At 34.0% G+C, this 25,054-nt stretch overlaps 1 protein-coding gene across 1 annotated transcript in view; it reads left to right on the plus strand.

Annotated features, from left to right (window-relative positions):
• LOC149085275 (sugar phosphate exchanger 3-like) overlaps positions 1 to 25,054 on the plus strand; it is a 75,656-nt gene that overhangs the window by 39,155 nt on the left and 11,447 nt on the right. The window contains exons 10-12 of the mRNA XM_089233195.1: positions 11,633 to 11,658; positions 14,210 to 14,285; positions 21,469 to 21,668. Coding sequence (XP_089089321.1) covers positions 11,633 to 11,658; positions 14,210 to 14,285; positions 21,469 to 21,668 — 302 coding nt within the window. The remainder of the gene's footprint in view (positions 1 to 11,632; positions 11,659 to 14,209; positions 14,286 to 21,468; positions 21,669 to 25,054) is intronic.

The following is a 25,054-nucleotide window of genomic DNA, read 5'->3' on the forward strand; positions in this document are numbered from 1 at the left end:
GGTTTGTATTTTAAAACACTTTCTGATTTATACAAGTAGTTTTGATATGTTCTTGAAATATTGTTTTTCATTTCAGCATTAGGTAGCTTCTGCGTTATGCAAAGAAATAACATTGTAACACATATTCTTCCACCTAGGACTATAGAATTTGTTTACATAGAGCAAGTTACCACCTTATTCACATTTGATATAATTGCCACTGCATTAATACAGTTTTACTGTATATACATACGGGGGATCTCAAAAATATTAATATGAACCTTTATGGGAGGTAGATAAGTTCTAAAAAAATGACAATTACATGGGAACCCATGACCAAAAATGTCACCATTAGATAGTTGTGTGCCATCAGTGTGCTAGAGCAGAAATTTCTAGTTCCCTCATTTGTGTTGTAGTCGCCATACAAAGAGAATGCATCATATATGAACACAGAGCTGGCAAACATACACCTAGTGTATGGAATAGCTGAAGGAAATGGACAAGAGCCTCTCAAAGATTTTATCAAGAATGCAGGGATGGTTCCTGAAGAGGCTGCAAAGACACATGTCTCCCTAGGAAATTTCAAGTCATTAATTTAATTCTTCAAGTGGATTTGATACAAATTTAATTGTCATTAAATTACTTAATAATTAAATGAATTTGACAAAATTAGAAAAAAAATATTTTCAGAAGCGCTAATTAAAAAAAAATAATAAATGTGCCCTGTAAAGTGGGTCATATGGTCACCCCAAATTCTGAATGGTGTACGAGTCTCACTCTCTGGCAAGAGAGAGCCTTGGTAGTAAGAAGTTGTGGAAGGAAGAAAGGGGGTGGTCACCCTGGTTATAATATTTCTTCTGATCCACGGGAAAAAGTTACCACAGATACTGATGCTGTTATTCATGTTCTAGTTTTATAAACCTATTCTATTTTCAAAATTAGAATATAATATTGAAAGAAGAGTGTAAATTTTCACAGTTTGCAAAAAAAATGATATTCTCTGGCAACTGCTGAACTTAGGTAAATGATTTCCAACCTTGTTAAGATAGTGGTTAGGCTCACTGCACAAATTATTTATTTATGTTAATGTTGCATGTATAAAGAGTTATTAATTTTGTATCACATGGATGTACAGTAATGTATAGAATAATTTATTAACAAAAGTAGTAGATTACCTAAATCCAGGGCCCAATTTCGACGTGAGAGGATCCTGGGCTCAGCAGAAATTTGTAAGGTCACCTACAACTGGGGTGAAAGATATTTGATTTGTCAGTTAATATACACATTTGTTTTAAAAAATTAGAACGTCCCAGAAATTTACAAGTGCTCTTCATGAAATACTCAAGTTAAGAAAGCCCAAATTTACAGCATAGTTTCAATCTGCATTTCCATTTTCTAAGAGGTTCTTCTCGAGAATATCTGTGGCCCAAAAAATTAGATTAAATTCATTCTAAAATGCTAAATTACTTTTTCTTCTTTATTTCAAAAAGTTAGAACATCTGAATTGAAAATTATTACATTAATATTTTCATGTAAATTTACACAAACTTGACAAATGAGTATTGTATGTCTTTATTTTGGTTTTGTATGTAAACCTAGAATAGTTCATCTTTGCATTGCAGTTAGAAAAATGAGACATTTCTGCAAAATTACTTATGTATTTGCTTGGACAGTATGGGAAAACGTGTGCTGATACTATACGAATGCATTGTACTGTGGCCAATGCATTGTACTTGACCATGGATTTTATGCATCGAGACATTGAATTGATTGTGAAAGTCTCCACGCAGATCTAGATTTCACCTTAACCATGAATCTCATCATCACTATTGTAGAGTCAGTAGCAGCTGGTTTGCAATTGGTCAGCTTTTTTTTTTCCCCCCATGAATCTCTTGATAGAATCAGCATCAAGTACAATAATCAAATATGATGAAACTACGGAAGTATCAATGATTTTTCATGGGCATTGCAAATTCTTAATCCAGTCTGTATTTTCTATCTTCAAACAATGTCTTCCAGCTGCTGGAGCCAAAAAAAATAGACCAATGAATTATAAGACTTCTTTGGATGCAGGTGGCTCTCTACCTTTTGATTCCAAAAGTTAAAGACGTGTATGGAGATGGAAATTTCATTTGTCATTAGAATTTTGACCATGTCCAAGAAGCTGTATCGATTATGCAGCAATTGTAAGTGCAACCAGCTTTTTGTAGATGTAAATAAATAACTAAGAAAGACATTTTCCTGGGGGGGGGGGGAAGATTAGCTACGTTCGAGACGTTTTTCATCATTGAAAGTTGCCTTTGCAGGTAATCCTGTGGGTGGGAATGAATCAGATAGGAGCGAATAGTACTGAGTCTGTCAGAGTACTATTATCTGCTCGGGAGGGAGGGTTCAGATGTGGCAGTGATTCCAGTACTGCCAAAGGGTAGTAGGGGGTATAGGATTAGGATCCACCAATTCAGTTAAGGTCTAAAGGACATTTGCTCCTCGCTTGGGGTCACGTTCTTGGAGCTTCCCGCATTTACCGACAGGTGGCTTCATTGCGATGGGATTCATCTGAATAGGAGGGGGTTCTGGGCGGTTTACGATAGGCTCAGGTCACGTTTTTTACTCCCAGACATGTAGACGGGAATGCAGGTTAGTTATTGTTAATAATAGCAGTATAGACGGAGAATTACCCACCTCTGACTTGGATGGCTTCTCGATTGACACTAAATCACAAAGCAAACTAAAATGTGTGCTAATAAATGCCAGGAGCTTCGGTAATAAGGAAGATTTTCTAGAAAATATAATGGCTGTGGAGGGCCTGGATCTTATAGCCATTACAGAATCTTGTTCAAACGATAGGGATGAATCTTTCTTACATATCTCAGGATACGATAGTATTTTAAGAAATACATCGGATAGGAGAGGGGGTGGAGTCTTGATAAACATGAAATCATGTTTGGAGGCTAGAGACTGTAACATGCAGAGAAGTGATATTGAAACTATATGGATTGAGCTTGAAAAAAAAAAAGACATAAACGTATTGTAGGGGTTTGTTACAATCCACCGAATCGGGATCCAAACTACAGGGCATTCATAATTAAAAGATCCTATTTTAAAGTAGCCTACAGGCAAAACCAGTCATCAGAAAAGTGTGAAATTTTGTAGAGGACTTCATAAAGTGATGGGAATTTGTTTCAGGGGAAAAAAATTATTTGCACAAGTCGCCACCAGAGGACATTTCACTTTGAGTACCTGTAGTAAACATGTAAATTTATGTGATGTCATGCAGCAGTTGTTATAGAACCTAAAAACATTCACAGAGGTCTAGTTTCTCAATGTGTTTGCTGCTCACAATGATGGTAAATTTACAAGATCAAACTTTTTTGGTCAAATTCTTTTACCAAAACAGCAATTCCTCAGTAACTGCTCTACAGAAATATCAGACTTGGAAGAGGATTCAAAAGGGTCCAATGAATGTTAAAAATCTTCAGAGTATGATAGCAAAATTTGAAACCACAGAATCATTGGCTGTTCGTCCTAAAAGATGAAAAAAACCTGTTTCTATAGACGCAGTACAGAAGGTTTCACTTCAGGTGAAGAGGACAGAGCTTCAAATTCTTGTGGTAACACTAGTGTCAGGCATGTAGCACAGGCTTTGGATAGGCCACGTTCAACTGTCCATAAGATGATGCAGAATATCCTCCACTATCTTTCACTTGTGCAGCAATAGCTTCCACATGATTATGACGGTCAATTCAGAATGGCCTTAGAATATCCTCTGGACAGACAAAATGCATTTTCCCTTGGATGGTGCAGTCAATACTCACAACTGCTGAATTTGGGAACTAGAAAATCTGCACTCTAACTTAGAGGTTCCATTGCATTCACCGAAAGTGACAGTAGGGTGTGGATTTACTGCATCATTTATTCTCAGTCCTTACTTCTAGGAGGAGTTACATTTTACAGGTCCAGTGACATGTTCAATCACCGGGAAGCGATATGCATTGCTGTTGCAGAACGAAATTGTTCCAGCTCTGCAAGCACGTCATCATTGCCTTGCAGACACAATCTTTATGCAAGATGGAGCTCCTTCACACATTGTAGTGTGTGTTAAGAGTGTTCTTAAAACACATTTTACAGAAGAACATGTCATCATCACTTCCTTAATCTATAGCCTCTCTAATCCCCAGACCTTAATCCATGCAATTTTTGGCTTTGGGGGCATTTGAAATTTCTGGTAAGTCGTGACAATCCAAGAACTTTACCTGACCTTAAAGGCAGCATTTCATGCCACGTGCTGAACATTTCCTCGCACTCACTTTGGTCAGTTGTGGAACATGGCGGCATGTTGCGATTTCACATGGTATCTGAAAATGATGGCCATCATGTGGAACACGTTTTTTTGCAGTAACAATTGTGAAAGTTTAACAATTTAGTGTTGGTGACAACAAGTGCAACTAATTTTTTTCCCCCAAAACAAATTCCCATCACTTCATGAAGTCCTCAACAAAATTTCACAATTTTCTGATGACTAGTTTCGCCTGTCGGCTACTTTAAAATAGGGTCTTTTAATTATGTATACCCTGTACATTGCCAAACCTCATGATGAAATTTCATACGTGTGTAAGCATAAGAGGGTTGTCATATTAGAGGATTTCAATTACCCGGGTATCGATTGGGAGAACCTTTCAGGTGGAGATCAATATGAAGAAGACTTTCTTGAATTAGTGCTCCATAATTTTTTGTATCAGCATGTATCAGAAGCCACTAAGGGGTACTGCTATTTTAGATTTAGTTCTCACCAGTTCGGAGGATCTTGTTGAACATGTTTTGGGGGGGGGACGAGTTTTCTTCCAGTGATCATCGTATCGTTAGTTTTTCTGTAACTTTTCTGCAAGTAAGGTTGATAACAAAAGACTGGTTTCTTGTTTTCGAAGAACTAACTTTGATGTTTTGAGAGAACAGTTAGCGAAAGTTATCAAAGACTGGTTGGAATCCGTCTGGGTGATGGGTCAATGGGAAGAATTTAGTACGAAACTGTCCTCTGTTTTGCATGACGTCATACCCTTTGTTCAAAAAAGCGTGTTTGTACATCGCTCCCCCCAACAGTTCACGAATAGCATGTGTAACTTTAATCTTGAAAAGAAAAGAGCATTCAGAGAGTACAAAAGTGGACAAGGTGACATATCATTGTTTACTGATAGAAAAAAGCAATAAGAGATAGTAAAAAGGAAGTCGAATAGGTTGGTAGAAAACATTGGCTCTGACGCAAAATTTTGTAGATATGTCAATAATGGATGTATGGGTACAGTTTGTCTCCTCTCAATAGGAGGGTCTAGGTTAGAGAGCAATGTAGGCATGTATAGTGCTTTCAATGACATTTTCACTGGTTTTTAATAGAGAAAATGATATTCCATGTATGGGTGTTGCATGGGGTAATAAAATCCTCAACGAAATTCAAATGGAAGTCCTGGAGGTCTAAATCTTCTACAAAATATATGTGCAAGCAAAGCACCAGGACCAGATGATATCTATTCCTGAGGAAATGTGCTAACGAATTGTTGGGGCCAGTTACACAGATTTACAGGAGTAGTGTTGCTGAGGGTATCGTGCCAAGGGCTCCCTCTTGAAAATTTTGGAAATTATTATCAAAAGGCAATTGGTGAAGTGGATAGATGAGAATAATGTATTGTTGGATACTCAGGGGGGTCGGATAATCGTAATGGGTTCAGGAAAGGGAAGTCTTGTGGAACTTACCTCCTTTGCGTCTATGATCACGTGACTAAGGCTTTGGGTAAGGGCAAAAATGTAGGTGTTTACCTTGATTTACAGAAGGCATTCGATTGGGTCCAACATGGTAAACTATGAGGTGTTTACAGTGTAAACAATATGTCAGTGTACCCTAATCCCAATCTAGTGTGAACTTTACACTAGATTGGGATTAGGGACAACTTGCTTAATTGGATAGAATTGTGGTTAAGAGATAGGTCACAACAAATTATGGTAAACAGGGAATTCTCCAGTTTGACAGGCGTCACAAGTGGAGTTCCGCAAGAAAGTGTCCTTGGGCCCCCTTTTTTCACTTTTTATCGATAAACTCGATCAGGGTATCGATGGGATTGCTAGAAAATTCGCAGATGACGTTAAGCTAATGGGGTAGTCGGGAATCAAAGCAATAGGGAGTTGCTCCAGACCCACTTAAACAGGATTGGAACATGGGCAAATGAATGGGGTATGACGTTTAGCATTGAAAAGTGCATGATCGCTCGTTTTGGTACAACAAACCCACATTTCACTTATGAATTGAATATCACTATCCCGGATGCAACTAGAGTCACCAATTTGGGAATTCTTGTTGATGAGTGGCTTAGGTTTTCTGAACATTGTTCACAGGTGGTCAAAAAAGCTAATAGAATGCTTGGTTTCATTTTGAAAAAGGTCTCTTCACGTTCTTGTAAAGTGATCCTTCCACTTTTTTGAGGCTTAGTTCGTCCTGGACTGGAGTATGTTGTAAGGTTTTGGAGACCATACCTACAAAGGGACATAAACTTGGTTGAAGGGATGCAGAGAAGAGTTACGGGTGTCTTTCTTGGCGCACTGAGCTTGAGTTATGAAGAGAGACTTCATTTTATGAGTATGTTTACATTGGATGAATGCAAGTGTTGGGGAGATATGATCGAAGTGTTCAAAATTTTCAATGGGATGGATAGGATGAACTATGAATTATTAAAGCTCTGTCAATCGACTGCTTTTACAAGGGAACGCCAGTATCGATTGATAAAGGAGAATTCTAGGTTATGGTGTCACAGGGAATTTTTCTTTAATAGGGTTGTGATAAATGGAATAATTTACCTCTGGAGGTACTTAATTCTAACACAATTGACACGTTTGAAAAGAAGTATGATATACATGTTGGAGTAAATTGGGAAGGTATCCATACTTAGAATAAGACAACCATAAGTATTCTTTATGAGCATTGTATAATATTTTATCATCCATATATATTGTTTGTAATTGCATTTTTAATTGAGTTGCTGTATTTTTGAAATATGTGACATCCATATTTGTTATGGGCTTTTTCTCAGCCACCTCGTTGGGCATTTTGTCTGTTGTGGCGTTGTATTTGTATATGTTTTATTTTTTTGTTTTTTATCTTGCACCCCCAAAAATGGTCTCCCACACCCATAATGGTGTGAGCACCCCCGGTTGGGAACCACTACTCTAGACAGTAACTGATAAGAACCACTTATATAGAAAATAGAAATGCAAGTAGACCCAAATTTAAGCCATGTTGTAAAGTTAGTCAGTTTTAAGTATGGCTTAAGGCCGAACCACTCAAGGGCGTAAATACAGGAGACTCAGAAAAATTTGACTTTTGTTCCAGTTTACCGATTCTCCTGAAGATGCCAACCACTAGTGTTGGGGAAATGTTACGGACAAACTCAAACAGACTGGTGTCTTTGAACCTAAACAGTCAGTTTTCGTGAGAACATCATTGTTTTTGTCTGTGCATCAAAATTTGTGTTATTAAGGTGATAAGGGCATTAAGGTATCTAGTGAACATAATTTTTTTTAATTTTATATTTTCCCCTAATAAATAAAAATATTATATTATGCCTGCTAGAAAAGTTACATTAGTCAGCACAGTTTGCTGAGACATGTTGATAATCAAAAGGTTGTGGGTTCGAACCCAGCCTTATCCAGATGGATAGACAATTTTCATTTAATTGTTGAACCAGTTCTCATTTGCATTATTTCATTCCCTGTGTTGGTTCTAGAGGTTTCTTGATTATTCTCTAACTGATTTGCATGTATCAACACCATATTCTAACCACGTATAAATACTCCTCTCAAATGGAGAGAGCGCTCAGTTTACCTGTAATGCTAGTAGTGCTTAGACTTGATAAATCTATTAAAAATCTCATTTGTTTTGTGGCAATATATAAAATACATACATAAATAAAACTGTTTATAAATAAATTTTTTAGTTTTTGCCTTTGTTAAACTATTGATTACGAAATGATTATGCCAAAAACATTGCAATTAGATATTAAAAAGTATTAAAAAAGAAAGAAAAATCTTACAGCATTTAATGAATGTATATATGTGTGAATTATGTAGTATATGTGTGTGTATACATGGTGTTACAATCGACTGACGGTTTTCAAAATGGGATAGCAAGAAAACAGTGACAGATATTAGTCATTCTTGCAGAATATAAATGTGCGAAGTCAAGGATTTCAGCTGTGTTATTCGTGCTGGATGGGGTTGTATATTTATTAAAATTTTAAAAATTAACTATTTATATAGACACCCTGTGCACAAAAACCCAATTAGAAAGTTGTGAGCCTGCCTCTTCTGATGCCAACAAAAGAATTTACATATTTCTAAGTGCAATATTCCCAGAGATATTTTTGAATTCAAAAATCGGAGAAAAGCTGGCAAAGAAACATTGCCTGTTAGTTGTTGTATAAGCTGTAGCTTGAAACATATTAGAAATTGTAACCCTGTAAACCTGCTGGAAGGACCTTCAAGTCCCTTGATGTCACAAAGTGGTTTTTTTTTTACATTTATATCAGAATAATAATTTACATTTGTATCTATGTACAGTAAAACCCCTCTTAATGGATACCTCTCAGATGTGGTCACCCCTCTTTTATGGCCAAATATAAATAAATAAATAAATAAATATATATATATATATATATATATATGTACATAATTTGAGTTAAAATAAAAATATATTTTTCGAACTCTTGATTAATGGTCACCCCTCTTTTATGGCTGAATTTATTTGTCCCACCGATGTCTGAAAAAGAGGTTTACTGTATATGTTTGTGTCTGTACATATGCTTGTGTTTTGTTATATTAAAATATATACAGGGTGCATAGGTAGCAGGGTGTATGGCATTTTACTAGCGAGCTGTTGATCCTAAACGCATACTTCCAATTACAAAAAGTATTCAAATAATGTGTAGTGCTCTTTTGATCATTTTAGACTTTTATTTCTTTTAATTTCTGCATCACTTTCTTTTTCATTATTGTTTAAACTTTTACTTTACAAACCCCCCTCCCCACTACAAGTAAATGTATAAATATATATACTGGGTGCATAGGTAACAGCACACACAACATTTTACAGGCAAACCACTAATCCTAGAGGCATACATCCAATTGGAAAAGTATCAAAATAACGTGTAGAACTCTGATACATTATTCATGTGGCAAGGGGTTGTATAGTTATTAAAATAAAAAAAAATTAACTTTTTATACGGACACCCTCTGCCAAATTATAAAGTTGTTGCCCGGTCTCTCCTGATACCAACTAAAAAAATCGGTATTTCTAAGTGCAATCAATATTTACTGATATATTCAAATTCAAAAAATGGAGGAAAGTTGAGACAAACAGCATTAGAAGCAGGTAAAATGGCTTTCCTGCATTAAAGGTTGTTTTTCCCCAACTTTTATTCATTTTTAAAATTCTACTATCTCAGTGAATATTGCATGTAGAAAGATGGAATGTTTTTCGTTGGCATCAAGAAAGACAGCAACAACTTTCTAATTGGGTTTTTAAGCATACAGGGACGGTATAAAAAGTTATTTTTTTATTTTTCAATAAGTGTATAACCCCTTGCAACATGAATGACATACATATCTGAGGACCTCAGGTTATTTGAATACTTTTGTAATTGGAGGTTTGCTTCTAAAATCAACTGTTTGCCAGTAAAATGTCATATGCCCTGTTAATTATGTACCTTGAATATCTTAAAATATATATACAGTCAAATCCGCTTATAGTGAAGTCGGAAAAAATAGTGAAACTGTTTGTTATAGCTGAAGTTTGCTATATCTGTTCCGCCATAAAAAACTATAAGTTTAAGCAAAATGAAACATAATTTAGATGCGCAACACACATTTTACAATATTCTGAGTATTATTAAAATGAATAGAGATTAAATTTATCAAAAGAGGTCAAAGTTTTTATCAAAATCTTAAGTAATTAAGCCCAGAGGCTATTTAAATGGAATTGCCAGTTTTTGCAAATGCAAAATTTTTTAAACTAATTGAATTTATTCAGATTTTTTTTGTTTATAAAATAAGATCTTGTCCATAATATTACATAGTATCACTTGTATTACTTAAAAATTTATATGATACTTTATTTGGTAACTTTATTTTTCACTTCCATGGCTGCCAAAAATTGGATTTACAACAGTCTCCTTGCTGTAACAATGACCTACTAACTCAATTATGCTGGGAATTTTAGCTCCAAATTGCTTTTTTTTTTTAAACATGCTCTTTATAATAATATCTCAGATCTCCACGTGTTAAACAGTAAATGTTCATCACTCACAATAAAATATGATAAATGAAAATAATATAATAATTATATGCTTGTACAAGTTATTATTCCTCTTTCGTATAATACCAACTATGCAGCAATCATGAAATAATATAATGGAAAAAAAATAAAAATACGAGCTGACTGCCATGATGTACTGCATCACTCGACATACTGAGTACGTTGCTTAATGGTGAGGAGTTGAATACATAAATGTGAACATTTTTGTGGTTTTCGTTCAATGATATCGATCAATCGTTCATGATATGGTTGTGGACGTTTACCATCTTGGTTAAAATGATTTTTGCCTAATAAACATGGGATACAATGCTTTTTCTTCTACCAAGTGTCTAGTTACTGGAACTTTTTTTCGTTCCTCATTTTTGAACCATTAAAAAAAACTCCTTCGTTGTACCTCTCCTCCATAGTTTTCAGTTCACCAACCAAAAAATTTTTCCTTCAATTCCTCTTTGCACTTCAAAATTGTGGATAGTAAACTTCGAGGAATCCTGAATCGCTTTGGTACCTGACATTTTTTCCATTTTTAGCTTTTAAACAACCATGTAGCTTTAATTTCCGAAGCAACGGACAGCTTTTTTGTGCTTGAAATAAACAAAAATCAACTCATCACAAACAATATCGAAATCTAGCTAAAGATTTTTAAATGCACACTAAAGGTGTTTTTGAGGATATATTCTTGGGAATACAACTTCAGTCTTTTGTTTCTGATAACTTTTTGTGTGGACTAAACAGGATGTAACAGAGAAAAGTTAAAATGAAGTGAAACATGAGATAGAAGAGGATTCACAGTACTCAAAAACGCCCTACTAGAGTTTCAGGGATATAAAGGGGGAATTATTAGTTGTACCTACACATTGTGGAAAGGTAAATTTACCGATAAGAAGATTTGGGTTAGATTACAAAGAAATTCATCAAAGTTCTTTGAAAATTCATTATAGGCACACTTTTCTGAAATCAATATTTGTTATAAGCAATTAAAATAATATAGATAATCAATACGAAATTCAGAGGACATGGAAAAACTTTGTTGTATGTGAAAGTTCATAATATCCATGTTTGTTATAAGCAAGCCTGAAATACTAACTCTACATCTCAGAAACGTAGATATGTAGGCAACTAACATGCAGTTTTTAACAGTTTTTATTTTAGTTAGTATTCTAGGGTTAATAAATATATGCTTCAGATTTGAAAATATTTTTTAATTCTGAAACTGTTACAGTAGTCATAACTTTGATAACACTATCTTTGATAAAGTATATGAAGATTAATCATGTTTCATTAATGAATTTTTCATTTTAATAGGTGGAATATTTGGTGGCTATATTTCTGTAAGTGTTATTTTGTGATCATGTTCTGAATATTTTGTGTGATATTGACATCTTGCATTAAAACTTGTTGGGAAACTTTTCTGAAAATTGGTGTATTTGATGCATTATAGTGCATCAACGGCATCTGTTTTCTTTTAGAATTAATTCATTGATGAGTCAGAGATACTTCCAGCAGCTATAGAACATCATACCTAATTTTTTAAATCACATTCCTCTGTCCACATTATGTTTATTGTTCTTCCAAAATCACCATGTCCCAGAACAAAAACAGTGCTATTTTTTTGTAGCTGATATGTTTAGAGATCAGATTATCATCTGTGGTGGTGCTGTTAAATGGCCTCTGCAATCACCAGACCCTCACTCCCATGAATTTTTTTCTTCTGGGTTGTATATAAAAAATCAATTTCACACAATACCACCTGTCAGCCTCCTGGATCTATGCCACCGTATCACTGTTACATGTAGTCATGTAATAATTTCCATGTTGATGAACGTGTATACAGACATAATGTCTAGAATACAAATGTGTGTTGTGCCAATATAGCAACCTTCATTGGTTAATGTCATGAAAATATATTGACATAATACATATTGTTTATCAATCGAATTATATTTCTTTCTCATATCCTTGTTTTTATTCTTCAGACATTATAACAAAATGTTTTGCATTGGTTTTAGATATTTTGTGTTCTACAGGTGACTATTTATTGTATCCATGTGTGCAAGTTATCTTTTCTTACTAAATTAATAATATTCTCAGCTTTGTAATGGAATGTTTGTTTGCATCTCCTATAGTTTTTAAGATATGAACTTTAACTCCAAAATTTACCAGTTGGAGTTGATGCACAGTTCTTTATCATGTAGTGTTTAGTTGTTTCACTATACCCAGACACCACATTTACTCAGTTCACTAGTTTATTTGAGCCTTAACAGACATTCTTCACAAGTTTTCACCCTGTGTAGGCATATGTTACCATTAAAAAGAGTGGAAATAAAGTAATGTTGGAACATTATCTAGATAATCTGTAGATTAACTAGGACAATCTATTGGAGTGCAGAAAATTGTTTCATTTCTCAAATTACCTAAATAATCTGCACTTGACAGAATACATTAATGTGCACATTACCTAGGTAAAGTGCAAAAAACTCTTATTTTGTAGATTCCACTCTTTAACGGAATATAAGTTATAATCTGCAGATTACCTAGGTAATGAGCAGATTATAACTAGGTCTGAGTTTTAATGGTAACATTTGTACTAACATCATCATCATCACCATACCCCTCCACTATCCCTTTGAGTACATCTCCACTTATGAGTATATCATATGTCATCTGTGATTATTTGTAACAGTTTTCTGAATTTCAAATATGACTCTACTCCTGGGGAATATTTTAAATCTTCATTAAATTAAAAAAGGTTAATATAAAAACTTTTATATATAGCAGCCAAACATAAACAATCTTTGATATGATGGAAATATCTTTTTAGCACAATGTAGGAAAAAACTGTTTCGGGGCTAGTGTAACCCACTTTGTCAGTGGAAAAAATAAATTGACTTGCTGTAGCTCATGTGACTTGCTTTAATAAAAGCATGTGGTCGGTTCGAGGCCGATGTGTGAAGTGAAGATGATATCAGAGGGGAAGATAGTGATGATGATGAAACAATTATGATTGTGAGACAGTGTATCGATGATGGAGTAGAAAGAAGGGATAACATTAAATATTGAGATCATATATTGGAAAAAAAATAAGTGCTGGAGAAATCGTTAACCAAAGAAGAATTTTTGAGAATGTGGAGCACTTCAAAGAAATCTAGGTTGAGAAGTGAAGAGCATTTCGGAATTATTTTGGCTGAGTTAAAGTGGTTATTGGTCCAGCAGTGTTGTACTATGGACAAACACTTGAGCTTTTGACTTTTAATGTAGCTCATGTTCAGCAAGGCGAAATTTCAAGCAACGTTTTGTTTGGCTGATATATGACAGACCACATTGGCATGAGATACCTCTGATATCATCTGCACTTCACGCATCAGCCTAGATCCAACCAAGTGCTTTCATTTAAATGAGTCACCTGTGCTATAACAGGTCATTTTATTCCCCCCCCCCCCCACTGACAGAGGGGCTACATTACCCCTGAAACAGCTAACTGACATTTAATTTATATTTTTAGCAAACATCATTGAACTTCATCTTTCTATAGCCTGTGATATATTTGACATTTAATTTTATAAATGTAAAGCCATTAAAATCATTGAAAACTATCACAGCTTAAGCTTATTCTCAAAAACTTATCACATATATTGAATAGTTTTATAAATTTTTTAAAGTTGTCCGGGTCTCAATAAGGAAAATATGCTTCGTATAGAGATTAGTAAAAAGTTCATATTATTTTTTATTACAAAAAGAAAATCTGTTTTTTTACAAAAATATTCTCCGTATAGTTTTTTTTTCTCAATGAATTTTAACTGCTGCTTGAAACTTCATAAAAGTTGAAAAAAAAAATGTATTTTTTATTCTGTGATTACAAATAATTCTGATTTTTTTTCATAGGATAAACTGGGATTTCGATCTCCTGTTGTAGCTGTTATGCTTATATTGTCGCCGCCAGCTCTCTTTGCTTACAATGGTAATAGTATTTTAATTAGTCAAAGCACACATGTTCCGTGATCGGATACCCAACTATCCACATGATTTTTTACACTATCAAAAATTGTAACCTCTCTACTATAAAAAGAAAAGACAAAGAAAAACATGAAATTGAGACATTTCCCGAGACAATCACTGATTGGTGCAAAGTAAAATTGACCACTGGCTGTGTCTATGATATCTGCATCTAATGCTCAGAAAGCTTTGCTTGCACTGAGACAAACAGTACAGAACAGTTATCAATTATTATTTGCCAGAGGACCTCTTGGTTGAACACAAAGGACCCCAGTACTAAATTAATCAATATAATTTTAATTTAATCAATATAATTTTAATTTAATCAATATAATTTTAATTTAATCAATATAATTTTAATTTAATCAATATAATTTTAATTTAATCAATATAATTTTAATTTAATCAATATAATTTTAATTTAATCAATATAATTTTAATTTAATCAATATAATTTTAATTTAATCAATATAATTTTAATTTAATCAATATAATTTTAATTTAATCAATATAATTTTAATTTAATCAATATAATTTTAATTTAATCAATATAATTTTAATTTAATCAATATAATTTTGTAATTTAATCTCTCTATAATTGTAATATTCTCTTGCTATATTTTTGTTTTAATTTGTTCCGAAACCACATTCAGCAGATCATTTAGTAACATAACATAACATAATTTATTTGTCCCCAGTCAATTTCAATAATACTATACAAATTAGAGTTTACAATTAAATTACATATTTACAATATTTGACAGAAAATGCAAAGAGAAAGAAAAAAAATGTTAGAAAGGACACGGTAGAAAATAGTTAATTCATAATATGGTGAAGAAAGCTGGGACAGGGAAGAGAGCAATAGCTAAAAGCTAGTAAAATGCTCTCGACCCTATGACATCTTTGCTCTTGCGATACACGTAAATCTTCTTATTTCTTTTGACCTGAAAGAAAGATAAAAAGAACGAAGTATATCGGACAAATAGGTGCAAATATATTTATTTATTAAATAAAAAATGAATTATGGCAACCCAAAGCTAATATAAGAGAATTTCATTCTACGCATTTTTTTTTTTTTCACTTTAATTCAATGGCAAATTTTTAATAATACAGGGAAAAAGCTAGACAAAAATAACAATTAAAATAAATAGCATCTACACTTGATGTTAACGATTCATATAACCAAATCGAATTATTGTTTCACTTAAATTTACCTGTCGGAATTATTTATTATTTGATATAGAAAATTTGATATCAGGATAAATTAATTTTTCATTGCGTAATATTTGTTTAAATTTCATTTAATGTCTTCCCAATCATTAATTTGTTAATGTGACATTGCTATTGTGGTACTTTGCTAACCACAGTTAATGAAAAAGAAGGAAAGTAGCTTTCACCAACAAAGGAGTTTACCTGAGTTTCTGTGAAAAGTTCATAATTGTTTGTATAATTAGTTCAGAAGAAGGAGCCAGCAAAAAGAATTAATTTTTTAAGAAAGACCAAGCAATTCACTTTACAAGGGTCGTTGTTAAGGGAGGGGGGGGGAGATATAAAAAAAGTATGGATAAAGTAGAGGTGCTGATAAGGACACGAATGGGAGACCCCATGCCGATTACAAAATCCGGTAATGTCCCTTCAACAGTTTGGTTATGGAGAACAGGTGTTTGAAAAAAAGAAAGAAAAGAAACCAGAATGTATAAAGGGAGAAACATTTACAAAGATTACAAACACATTACAAAGATTGGATTAAAAAAGAAAATAGTTTTTGGCGAGAGGAGAGGGAGGGGTGAAGGAAAAGAAAACCTCTTATCAGTGCCTTATCAGTAACCTTTGTGGGACCACTTTTCAAAATCACTAGACTAGAACAAAGAGGAAGTAATGAGCAACACACTATACAAAATACAAATTTCTAAGTAATATTGAAGAACTAATAACATACAGATTTTGCCAAACTTTAAGTCAATACTTGAAGGAAACAATTGCACGTGGTGATATTGGGAAAATATTCCATTTCAGATCATGCATTGTCTATTGTTTTAGATAAATATCAAATTATATTTAGATAATCTTATTTGTATTTTAGATCTAAAAATCTTATTTTTGGAAGAATCTGTTTTTGTGAAAATTTTTGTGATATATATAGTAGTAATTAATATTATTTCATTAATTATCACATAAAATGAAATTTTGATAAAAATTCTTTTTCAAGTTTTTGGGCTAAAAATCTTTGACATAATTTTTCTTTTCATTTCATCATGAAAAAATTGGATTGTCTAGAAAGTTTATATTGATTTTGAAAGAATATCAAAGGCAAAATTTTTCTATTTAATGCATATTTATTCAATAATCATGAGCCTATTAATTTTTATCCCAACTCTTCAAAATCGTAATACCAGGTTTCAATATCATGGAGACCTGGGGAACATGCATTAAGATGGCACTGTGAATAATGTTTGCATTAAGATGGCTCTGTGAATAATGATGGAAGGAATTTGTGGAGCAAAATAATACAATCTTTCTTGTAACTTGAAACTTACTTAAAAGCTTTTCAGGCTGTTTGGTGAAAAACTTCTATAGAGGACTCTTATGGTAGACAAAGAGAATTACATTTCATGTTGTAAAGATAATTTGATCTTCCATGTTTTCTTCTGCATTTCTGTCTATAATTCATTCGATTGTAGAAATACTTATCTGAATCTATCAATGTATGTTTTTTTTTTTGTTAGGAGCCAGTTTACAGAATTCTAATTCATTTTCACCAGATTCAGGGCTCCCACTCATCTTATTTTTCCTAGTTTTTGGTAAAATGTCCTACTTTTTCGATTTTGTTCTACTTTCCCTAGTTATCAACAAAATTTGTATAATTGATTTCAATTTAGGAGGGAATAATCGATATAATGCCAGTAACTAGCATTCATCATTCAAACTTATGGTGCACATTTTGTGTGTAGGTGAAAACAGTTTGCATAACAAAGCAGTTGGATACATAGGCCTATTCTAAGTTTTGTGATTCTGATGATACCCAATAGCATTCAATTGTCTTCTGTATTTTTAGGGCATACAGAGGCATAAACAATATTTACAATGCTCAGCAAAGAGTGAGAAATGAAAGTGCTTCATTTGTTGAAAACGATTACACTGGCACTGAACGGTAAAATTTAAACAAATCTTTTTAAAAAAGGGATGGACAACACAGTAAAACCATCTTATCCACCTGGACTTATTTATATCGACTTTGTAATTTACACATTTGCACTGTGCTTTTGGAAGTGGTCTTGAAAGAATGTCATTCTTAAAAAATTTACACATCTCCATAATTTGCTGTTTGCATTGTCAAAGAGAGTTGACAGACTGGAAGACTTCAAAAAAAAGAATGTAACAAATATTATGAGGAGAGACAGAGCAGAATTATCTGTGGTTGCTAGTATACTAGCAATAGTATACAATTTGTTGCTAGTATACTAGCAATAGTATACAATTTGTTGCTAGTATACTAGCAACTGTTTAAATTCTTTTTGTAACCAAGTCATTTCTGTCATTTTGCTTTGACTCGAGTCAATCTTACAGGATACTCAAATGGTGCTGTGAAAAAATATAATAATTTTGAAATTTTTCAATTTTTTTTTTCAGAGATTGTTTTTTATTGTTATGATTTTGTTGTCTAAGGGGGGTACCCTCTCTGTGTCCAACTCTTTCTAATTTTTTGAGTGGGAGCCCTGCAGATTTTCTTTGGATCTTCAAAGTCTAGCTTTTGGGGTAGCTAACTAATGTCAGTTCATTTTGCTCACCCAGATTTTTTTTTTCATTATTATTATGGATCAATTTTTTATTGTTTGTCACAAATGATTCCAAAAAGACTTATATTTTCATTACATTTGTATAGTGAATCTATACAGTGGAATGTGGTCAATCAATCTATTTGGTGAAATGATGCTGTACCCATACAGAGGGTTATAACAAGGGTTTTTTGGGGGTGGGGGCAAACATAATTTTTCTGCCCTCCTTCACTGTAAGTTGATTTTTTAACAGGATTTTTCATTTCTCACAAAATTTGCTGCCCAAGACAATTGCCCTCCCTAGTTCAGGCCCTAATCAGACATCATAGCCATTTAGGTAACTGAATTTCATCAAATGATCATGAGTGATTATTTTTCCGTGTGTTCAGCATCTGTGTAGTCAGACACATACCAATGATTAATTGTTACAAACTTTACGGACAACTATTCAAATCACCACTTCATTTTCTTTTATATATATATATATATACGTATAAATATATCTTATGAATAATTGTAGAACTTCTTTGTAGGTCACCCTCTTAAACTGGCAGTCTATTTATACTATTACACTTAACTCATAGTTCGGAAAATACCTGGAAGATGGCAGCAGTATAACAAGCATTACATAGAAACAAGCTTCATGTCAGGTTCACAACACGGACACGCACATCCCAAAATGTACGAATTCGTTAGAAGTTCCGGAGAGGAATATAGACGAGATATATGTGTGGTTTATAGTAGTAGTTTGTTTATACTGCTAGTTTTAGTTAGCATGGCTGAAAAATAGTACAATAATGCTAACAGCATCATCATACACTGTTACTAGTTTTATACTTTATCTCGATATACCGTCTTTTTTGTGTTAAATTTCTTATTTTCTTTCTGTATCAAACCAAAAAACAATCTTTTCTGACTAAGATATTGTTTATATTTTGACTCTTGGAGAGAAAGCCAGCTTTTTAAAGCTGGTTCAAAATCTGTTCAAAACATGTATCCCTGCAAACATACCTAACAACATCGTGTGTTATCAGCTCATTATTTTGTTTTATTCGAGGTCTTACACTAGTTATGGCATGGCTTTTGCTCATCACTTCATTTCCGATTAGCAGTCTGGTAGAAAAAAGTAACCAGTGTAGTTTTTTGCTTACTTTTCTTTTTACTATGCATCCAGATTGCCAAGACTTGATAATTTCTTGCATTGAAAGCAAGTGAAAAAAATAATTGAAGAATTCAGGATAGCTGAAATTGCATTTGAGGAAAAAACCTAGAGATTCCTAGAACATCGCTTAATGAAATTTTTTAGTATCTCAAGATCAAGTTGAAAGTTGACTGTGAGGAAATAGTAACATGTTGCAAAAATTATGAGTAAGTGGACAGGATTCTGAATGCTTGGCTCAAATATACTAGGGCTTAAACTATGCGATTTCTAGAACCATCTTAAGGGTTAATAACACCTTAAAAATTGCTGCTGAATTTTTTTCTAACCAGAAAGTCATTTATTTATCAAATATTTCTTTGCCGATTTACACTCATTGCCATAAAAATTTGCTCACCCAGAAGAAGTCGTCAAAATTAAACGAAATTTTACACATGTAAGTACTACGTTGATATAAGTAAGTGATTAGAAAATCCAAGAAAAAGGATCATTTATTGTAGAAAAAAGTACAGATGAACAGAAGTTTTAGTACTCTGCTGGACCCCCCTCTAGCACGAATGCACGATGCGATACGAGCGGGCATTGAGGCATAGAAGTTCCGTATGATGTCCTGAGACATCTCGTTCCACAGTTGCTGTAAATGCGCCTCTAGTTCGACCAACCTTGTAGGGTGTCCAACTTGCCGTCCCAAATGATCCCAGATATGCTCGATTGGTGACAAATCTGGGGATAGAGCAGGCCAGGGAAGGGTGGTAATGTGGCGGAGGCAGTCTTGTGACATCCTTGCTGTGTGTGGCCTAGCATTGTCTTGTTGAAAAATGGCTCCTGGAAGCCCTGCCATGAGTGGCAACACATGTGGCTGAAGGATGTTATGGACGTACCGCTGGGCTGTCATTGTGCCGGGGATCAATATTAGGGGTGACCGTGTATCGTAAGCAATGGCACCCCATACCATGACACCAGCTGTGGGAGCGGTGTGTTGCTGTAAAGCGAAGGCAGGATTGAAGCGTTCACCACGGGCCTCCACACACGAACACGATTGTCATCACTGCTCAAGTTGAATCTCGATTCGTCGCTGAAGACGACCTGGTTCCATTCCGTTGCAGTCCAATCCCGTCGTGATCGATTCCACTCCAAACGGAGGCGTTGGTGGGTGGGTGTCATTGGCAGCACACGTAATGGGCGCCGTGATACCAGATGTCCTTCAATCAGGTGCCTTGCAATGGTTCGGGAAGACACAGGGGCCCGTAGTGAAGCTGCTGCCTGTGTCTGGATAGCGGCCAATGAGGCAGTTGGCTCTACGTGTGCATTTCGGATGATGTGACGGTTTGTCGAGGGCGTCCTGAACCTGGTCGCCGTGTAAATGACGTCTCTTCTGTCCACTGGTCCCAACACCTCCTCATAGTAAAATCGGAACGGCCTAGTTGACGAGCTACTCGCCGAGCTGACCACCTAGCTTCCGTCATCCCGATGATTCTTTCTCTATCGAACTCTGACAACTGCTCATATGGTCTTCGACGACGGCGTAACGGCATGTCTACCTCAGCATTTCCTTTGCAAACGATTAAATACACTCCAGCAAGCTCTGCTTACCTGTTTTATACTCCAAGGAGAACAAAGTTCAACGCCCTCTAGTGGCATTACGCAATGCGCAATCACTCTGCATTTCTAATCATTTTCATATCTGTCCAACATGTACCTTCAGGCCAACTTTCGTTTCGATCCCACAATTATTTCTTGGTGCGCAAATTTTTATAGCAATGAGTGTATTTATTTATTATTTTTTTTGGTTATTAGTCATTCCTCTTTTACTGTCCCTTTTTGAGGTTGACAAGTATAAAAGGGTTCCAAAATGTATAGTTTTTGGTGGTTATGTTTTGTTTGGTAAGAAACATTTTTTAAGCTTAATGTTACTTATATTTTATGAAAAAGGTATGCTTACTCGATATGCTCTCTCTTCATATCTTTAAACTATGCGAAAATTATTTGTTTATGTGTAATCCATACTTAGATAAGACAACCATAATTTTTTATAGGCAGTGCATTATATTTTATTATAATTTTTAGTTTTTTCATGATCTGTACTTTAGTTATATTTGACTTTTATTTTGGTGGGGGGGCATATATTCTGTATCTTTTATTCATCCAGTTTGTTGGGTATTTTGCCTGTTGTTGCCTTTATATTTGTAAAAGAATCTCCTTTTCATTTTTAGGTTCTCCACGTGATAAAGTAGTCAATGCAGTGTTGATGTCTATAGCTGGATTTTTTATTAGTGGTGTTGCCAATCTGATAAGCACTGCTGTTGCTGCAGATCTGGGACGACAAAAAGAAATAGCAGACAGCAAAGAAGCATTGGCTACTGTTACAGGAATAATTGATGGAACTGGAAGTGCAGGAGCTGCTGCTGGACAGGTAAAAATAAATATATACAAATCAGACATTTTTTTAATTGAAGAGAATCATATTTTAAAAGAACTGAAGTTAAAAAAAATCAATTTTGGAAAAAAATGGACTATTGACATCTAGAGTGCTTTGTCTTTTTCACCAGTGCATGAAAGAAAATTCATTTAAAGCAAAGCTTGCTGAATCCCAGGCACCAGGATACCATGGTGACCCAGTGAAGATGAAAAAAGACAATATGTAATAGGCAAATAATAAATTTAAAAATGCACCGTTTTGTGTTTCGGCACTCATTCATGACATTTTCAGGGCAAAGCAAAAAGGTTCTGCACCCAACAAAAAATTTGGTCAAAATGTGTGTGAGTGAGTGCCTGCAGGGTCAGAATCATTTGCTTCAGTTGAGTATTTTATTCTCATTCTTGAAGTCAAAGTTGTTGCCTTCTGTTATTAGTGATGGTCATATGATTAGTTTGGTTCTTTCAAATATTGTTCAGGTGTTCTTTCAAAACGAAACACAATTGTGTTGTGCCATGTTTTTAAATTTGTTATTCACCTACTGCATGATTTGATTTTTTCTGCCTTTCTAATCTCAGTCAAAGTTATTAATTTCATTATCAAAAAATTGATACTGGTAATGAATTGTCTTATATTTGATTACTAAATTGGGGTTTGTTGTTGAGACAAACTTTATAGAATGTCCACCAGCTAGGACAGAGATCGCCAAGCCCCGAAATGGCTCTTGAGAAATTTGGCTAGTGAATAATTTTTATTTTTTTATTTTATTTGCCAAGCCCTGGTATAAAGTAGTTACTCTATCTATTCAGCTTTCTATACTAGAGTTTGATAGACACAAAAACATTCATTCTGATAACTGTCAAGGCTGCTGTTTGGAATTCACAATGAATTGTAGGTCCCAGTCTAATTAGTCCTCGTGTGCAGAAAATGACCGTGGTGCTGCAAAAATTGTCAAATGTGATGGTTGTCTGTGTAGAGGAGCTAAAACACACCAAATAGCAAAAACTGGTGCTGCATATGCTAAAGTAATTTTTTTTCAGAATCTCTAAGAAAATATACTGAGATAGAAAATTTCTCCCAATTTATTTTTTCGTCATGCAAAAGTATTGTTAAATGATAATAATTTGCAAAAAAAAAAAGAATATGAGGGTTTTTCAAAACATAAGTCACGTTGTTCAAGGCACCCACTTGTCCTACTTTTTTGGTAAAAATGTTTTACTTTTCAAGTTTTGTTCCAGTGTTTCTATTTCTTTACTGAATTCTGTAAGCAAAATTCATGTTACTTTGTATAAATAAAAAAGGAATCACCTAAATTTCAAAACCAAATAGTAAAAATATAGTAGATTTCAATGAAGGATTCTGTGAAAGTGAAAATTCTATGGTTTTTTCAGGTTATTTGTGGACCATTGTTTATATGTAGACCATTTTTCTTTTGCTCAATTTGAGGATTTGAAACTCATTTTGGATCAAAGTTTTGAGTAGTCATTACAAATTTCTTCTGTCTAGAACAGCGGTTCTCAACCTTTTTTGACTCGTAGAGCCCATTTTAGTTTATAATTTTTATGGCGGACCCCCTGCAGACCTATTTTTTTTATTTATCTATCAAATTTACTAATTTATTTTATTTTCCTTGAGTTGCCGTGGAGCCCCTGGGAAGTGCACACAGAGCACCGGTTGAGAACCGCTGGTCTAGATGAAACAAAAAATTCTGTATTCACTATGTACTTCATGGTCTTGGACTATTCATTCTACAGTAACTAACATTCATCATTTGAAATTATGGTGTATATTTTGAGTATAGGTAAAACAACAGTTTGCATAACAAAGCAGTTGGATACATAGGTACCTATTCTTGGTTTTGTGATTCTGATGTCACCCAATAGAATATTTACAAAGCTCTGCAAATGAAAGTGCTTCATTTGTCAAAAATGACCATGCTAGCAATGAACAGTTTAACCCATTTATGTATGCATTTTGAAATGCTTTGAATTCCATTTTGATATTGGGATATTTTGTTGAAATTGTACCAATTAATAATATTCCAAGAGATTTTTTCAAATACATAAATAGGAAGTATGACACTGGACAACAAGTGTCCTCAATGACAGAAAAATATAACATATTTGAAAAAAAAATGAAGTGAAACAAAATTTAATTGTGTTATTTTATTCACATTAAACTATTATCTCAATAATGAGTTACAAAAGAATCACTTGCACGAAAATAACAATATAATGTTGATAATACAACAGGAAAAACAAAAGTACCCTCATAGATAATAAAATACATCAACTTCAAGAGTTCATTTCTAAACCAGAAATGGCTTCTCAAGAATTTTTTCAGTGGCAGTCTCTGATAGGGTTGTCTAAAATGTATAACATCTATCTGCAAGGCTAAAATATTATATGAAGCCGAATCCTTGCTGTACTCAAATGAGTACAGTGGGTAGAAATAGGTTAAGTGTAAACAGATTCCCTTTAAAAAAAGATAATCAGTACAGTAAGATCATCCAGTTCCCATCAACTTGTTTACATTGGACCTTGGAATTTACACATTTTGCGCAGTGCTTTTGAAAGTGGTTTCAAAAAAGAAGTGTCATTCTTAAAAAAACTTCTCTATGTCTTCATGATTTGTTGTGCACTGAGGAAGAGGGCTACATATCCTTTAAACTCATTAGTTGCTTCATTTGATCTGAATCTGACAAGGACAAAATTTTATATCAGTGGCAATTATACTAGATAGATGAGGACATAGAACATCCAAGAGAAAAAGAATGAGTTAAATATTGCAGAATTGATTGTTATTGTGCTCAAAATTCAAGGTTACATCTCTCAGAAAGTAAATGGACTTATTCACATTAAGCAATTGACAGATTGAACTTCTGAAACAACCCTCAAAAAAAAATTTAATTTAATTATGGGGAGACAGAAAAAAATTGTCTGTGATTGCTAACAAATGGTGTTTTCAACTTCAAGGTGCAAATGCAAGCCGATCTCCCATGTGAAAAAGTCTCTCCATGGAGAGATCAGACCTGAAACATTTAAAATTTGCGCACAATACAACAGTCTAAATAGCCTGCAGGGTTGTTTGCTTTAGAATCTGGAAGGCAAATGTCAGCACTTTTTATTACTTTGAAAAAAATGTGTTCAGCACTTTTTGCTTGTTATGTAAAAACACTTTTACATTACAAGCATTTTTCAAAAACAAACTTGACATTATTCAAACAACGTATTCTGACCTGCACCAATTTATTAGAAGAACCTCAGAGGAATATTTACAAGGTTGCATGTGCAGTTAAGTAGTAGCATGCTGTCTTGGCCCTAAATTGTTTTTGTTGACAAGTCATTTTTTGTCAGTCCTGTGTTTTTTTTCTGCCTATGAGT

This window comes from Pholcus phalangioides, unplaced genomic scaffold, assembly GCF_987345545.1.
Source record: "Pholcus phalangioides strain wild (caught in Gottingen) unplaced genomic scaffold, Ppha-v1.0 ptg000007l_1, whole genome shotgun sequence".
Lineage (NCBI taxonomy): Eukaryota > Metazoa > Arthropoda > Arachnida > Araneae > Pholcidae > Pholcus > Pholcus phalangioides.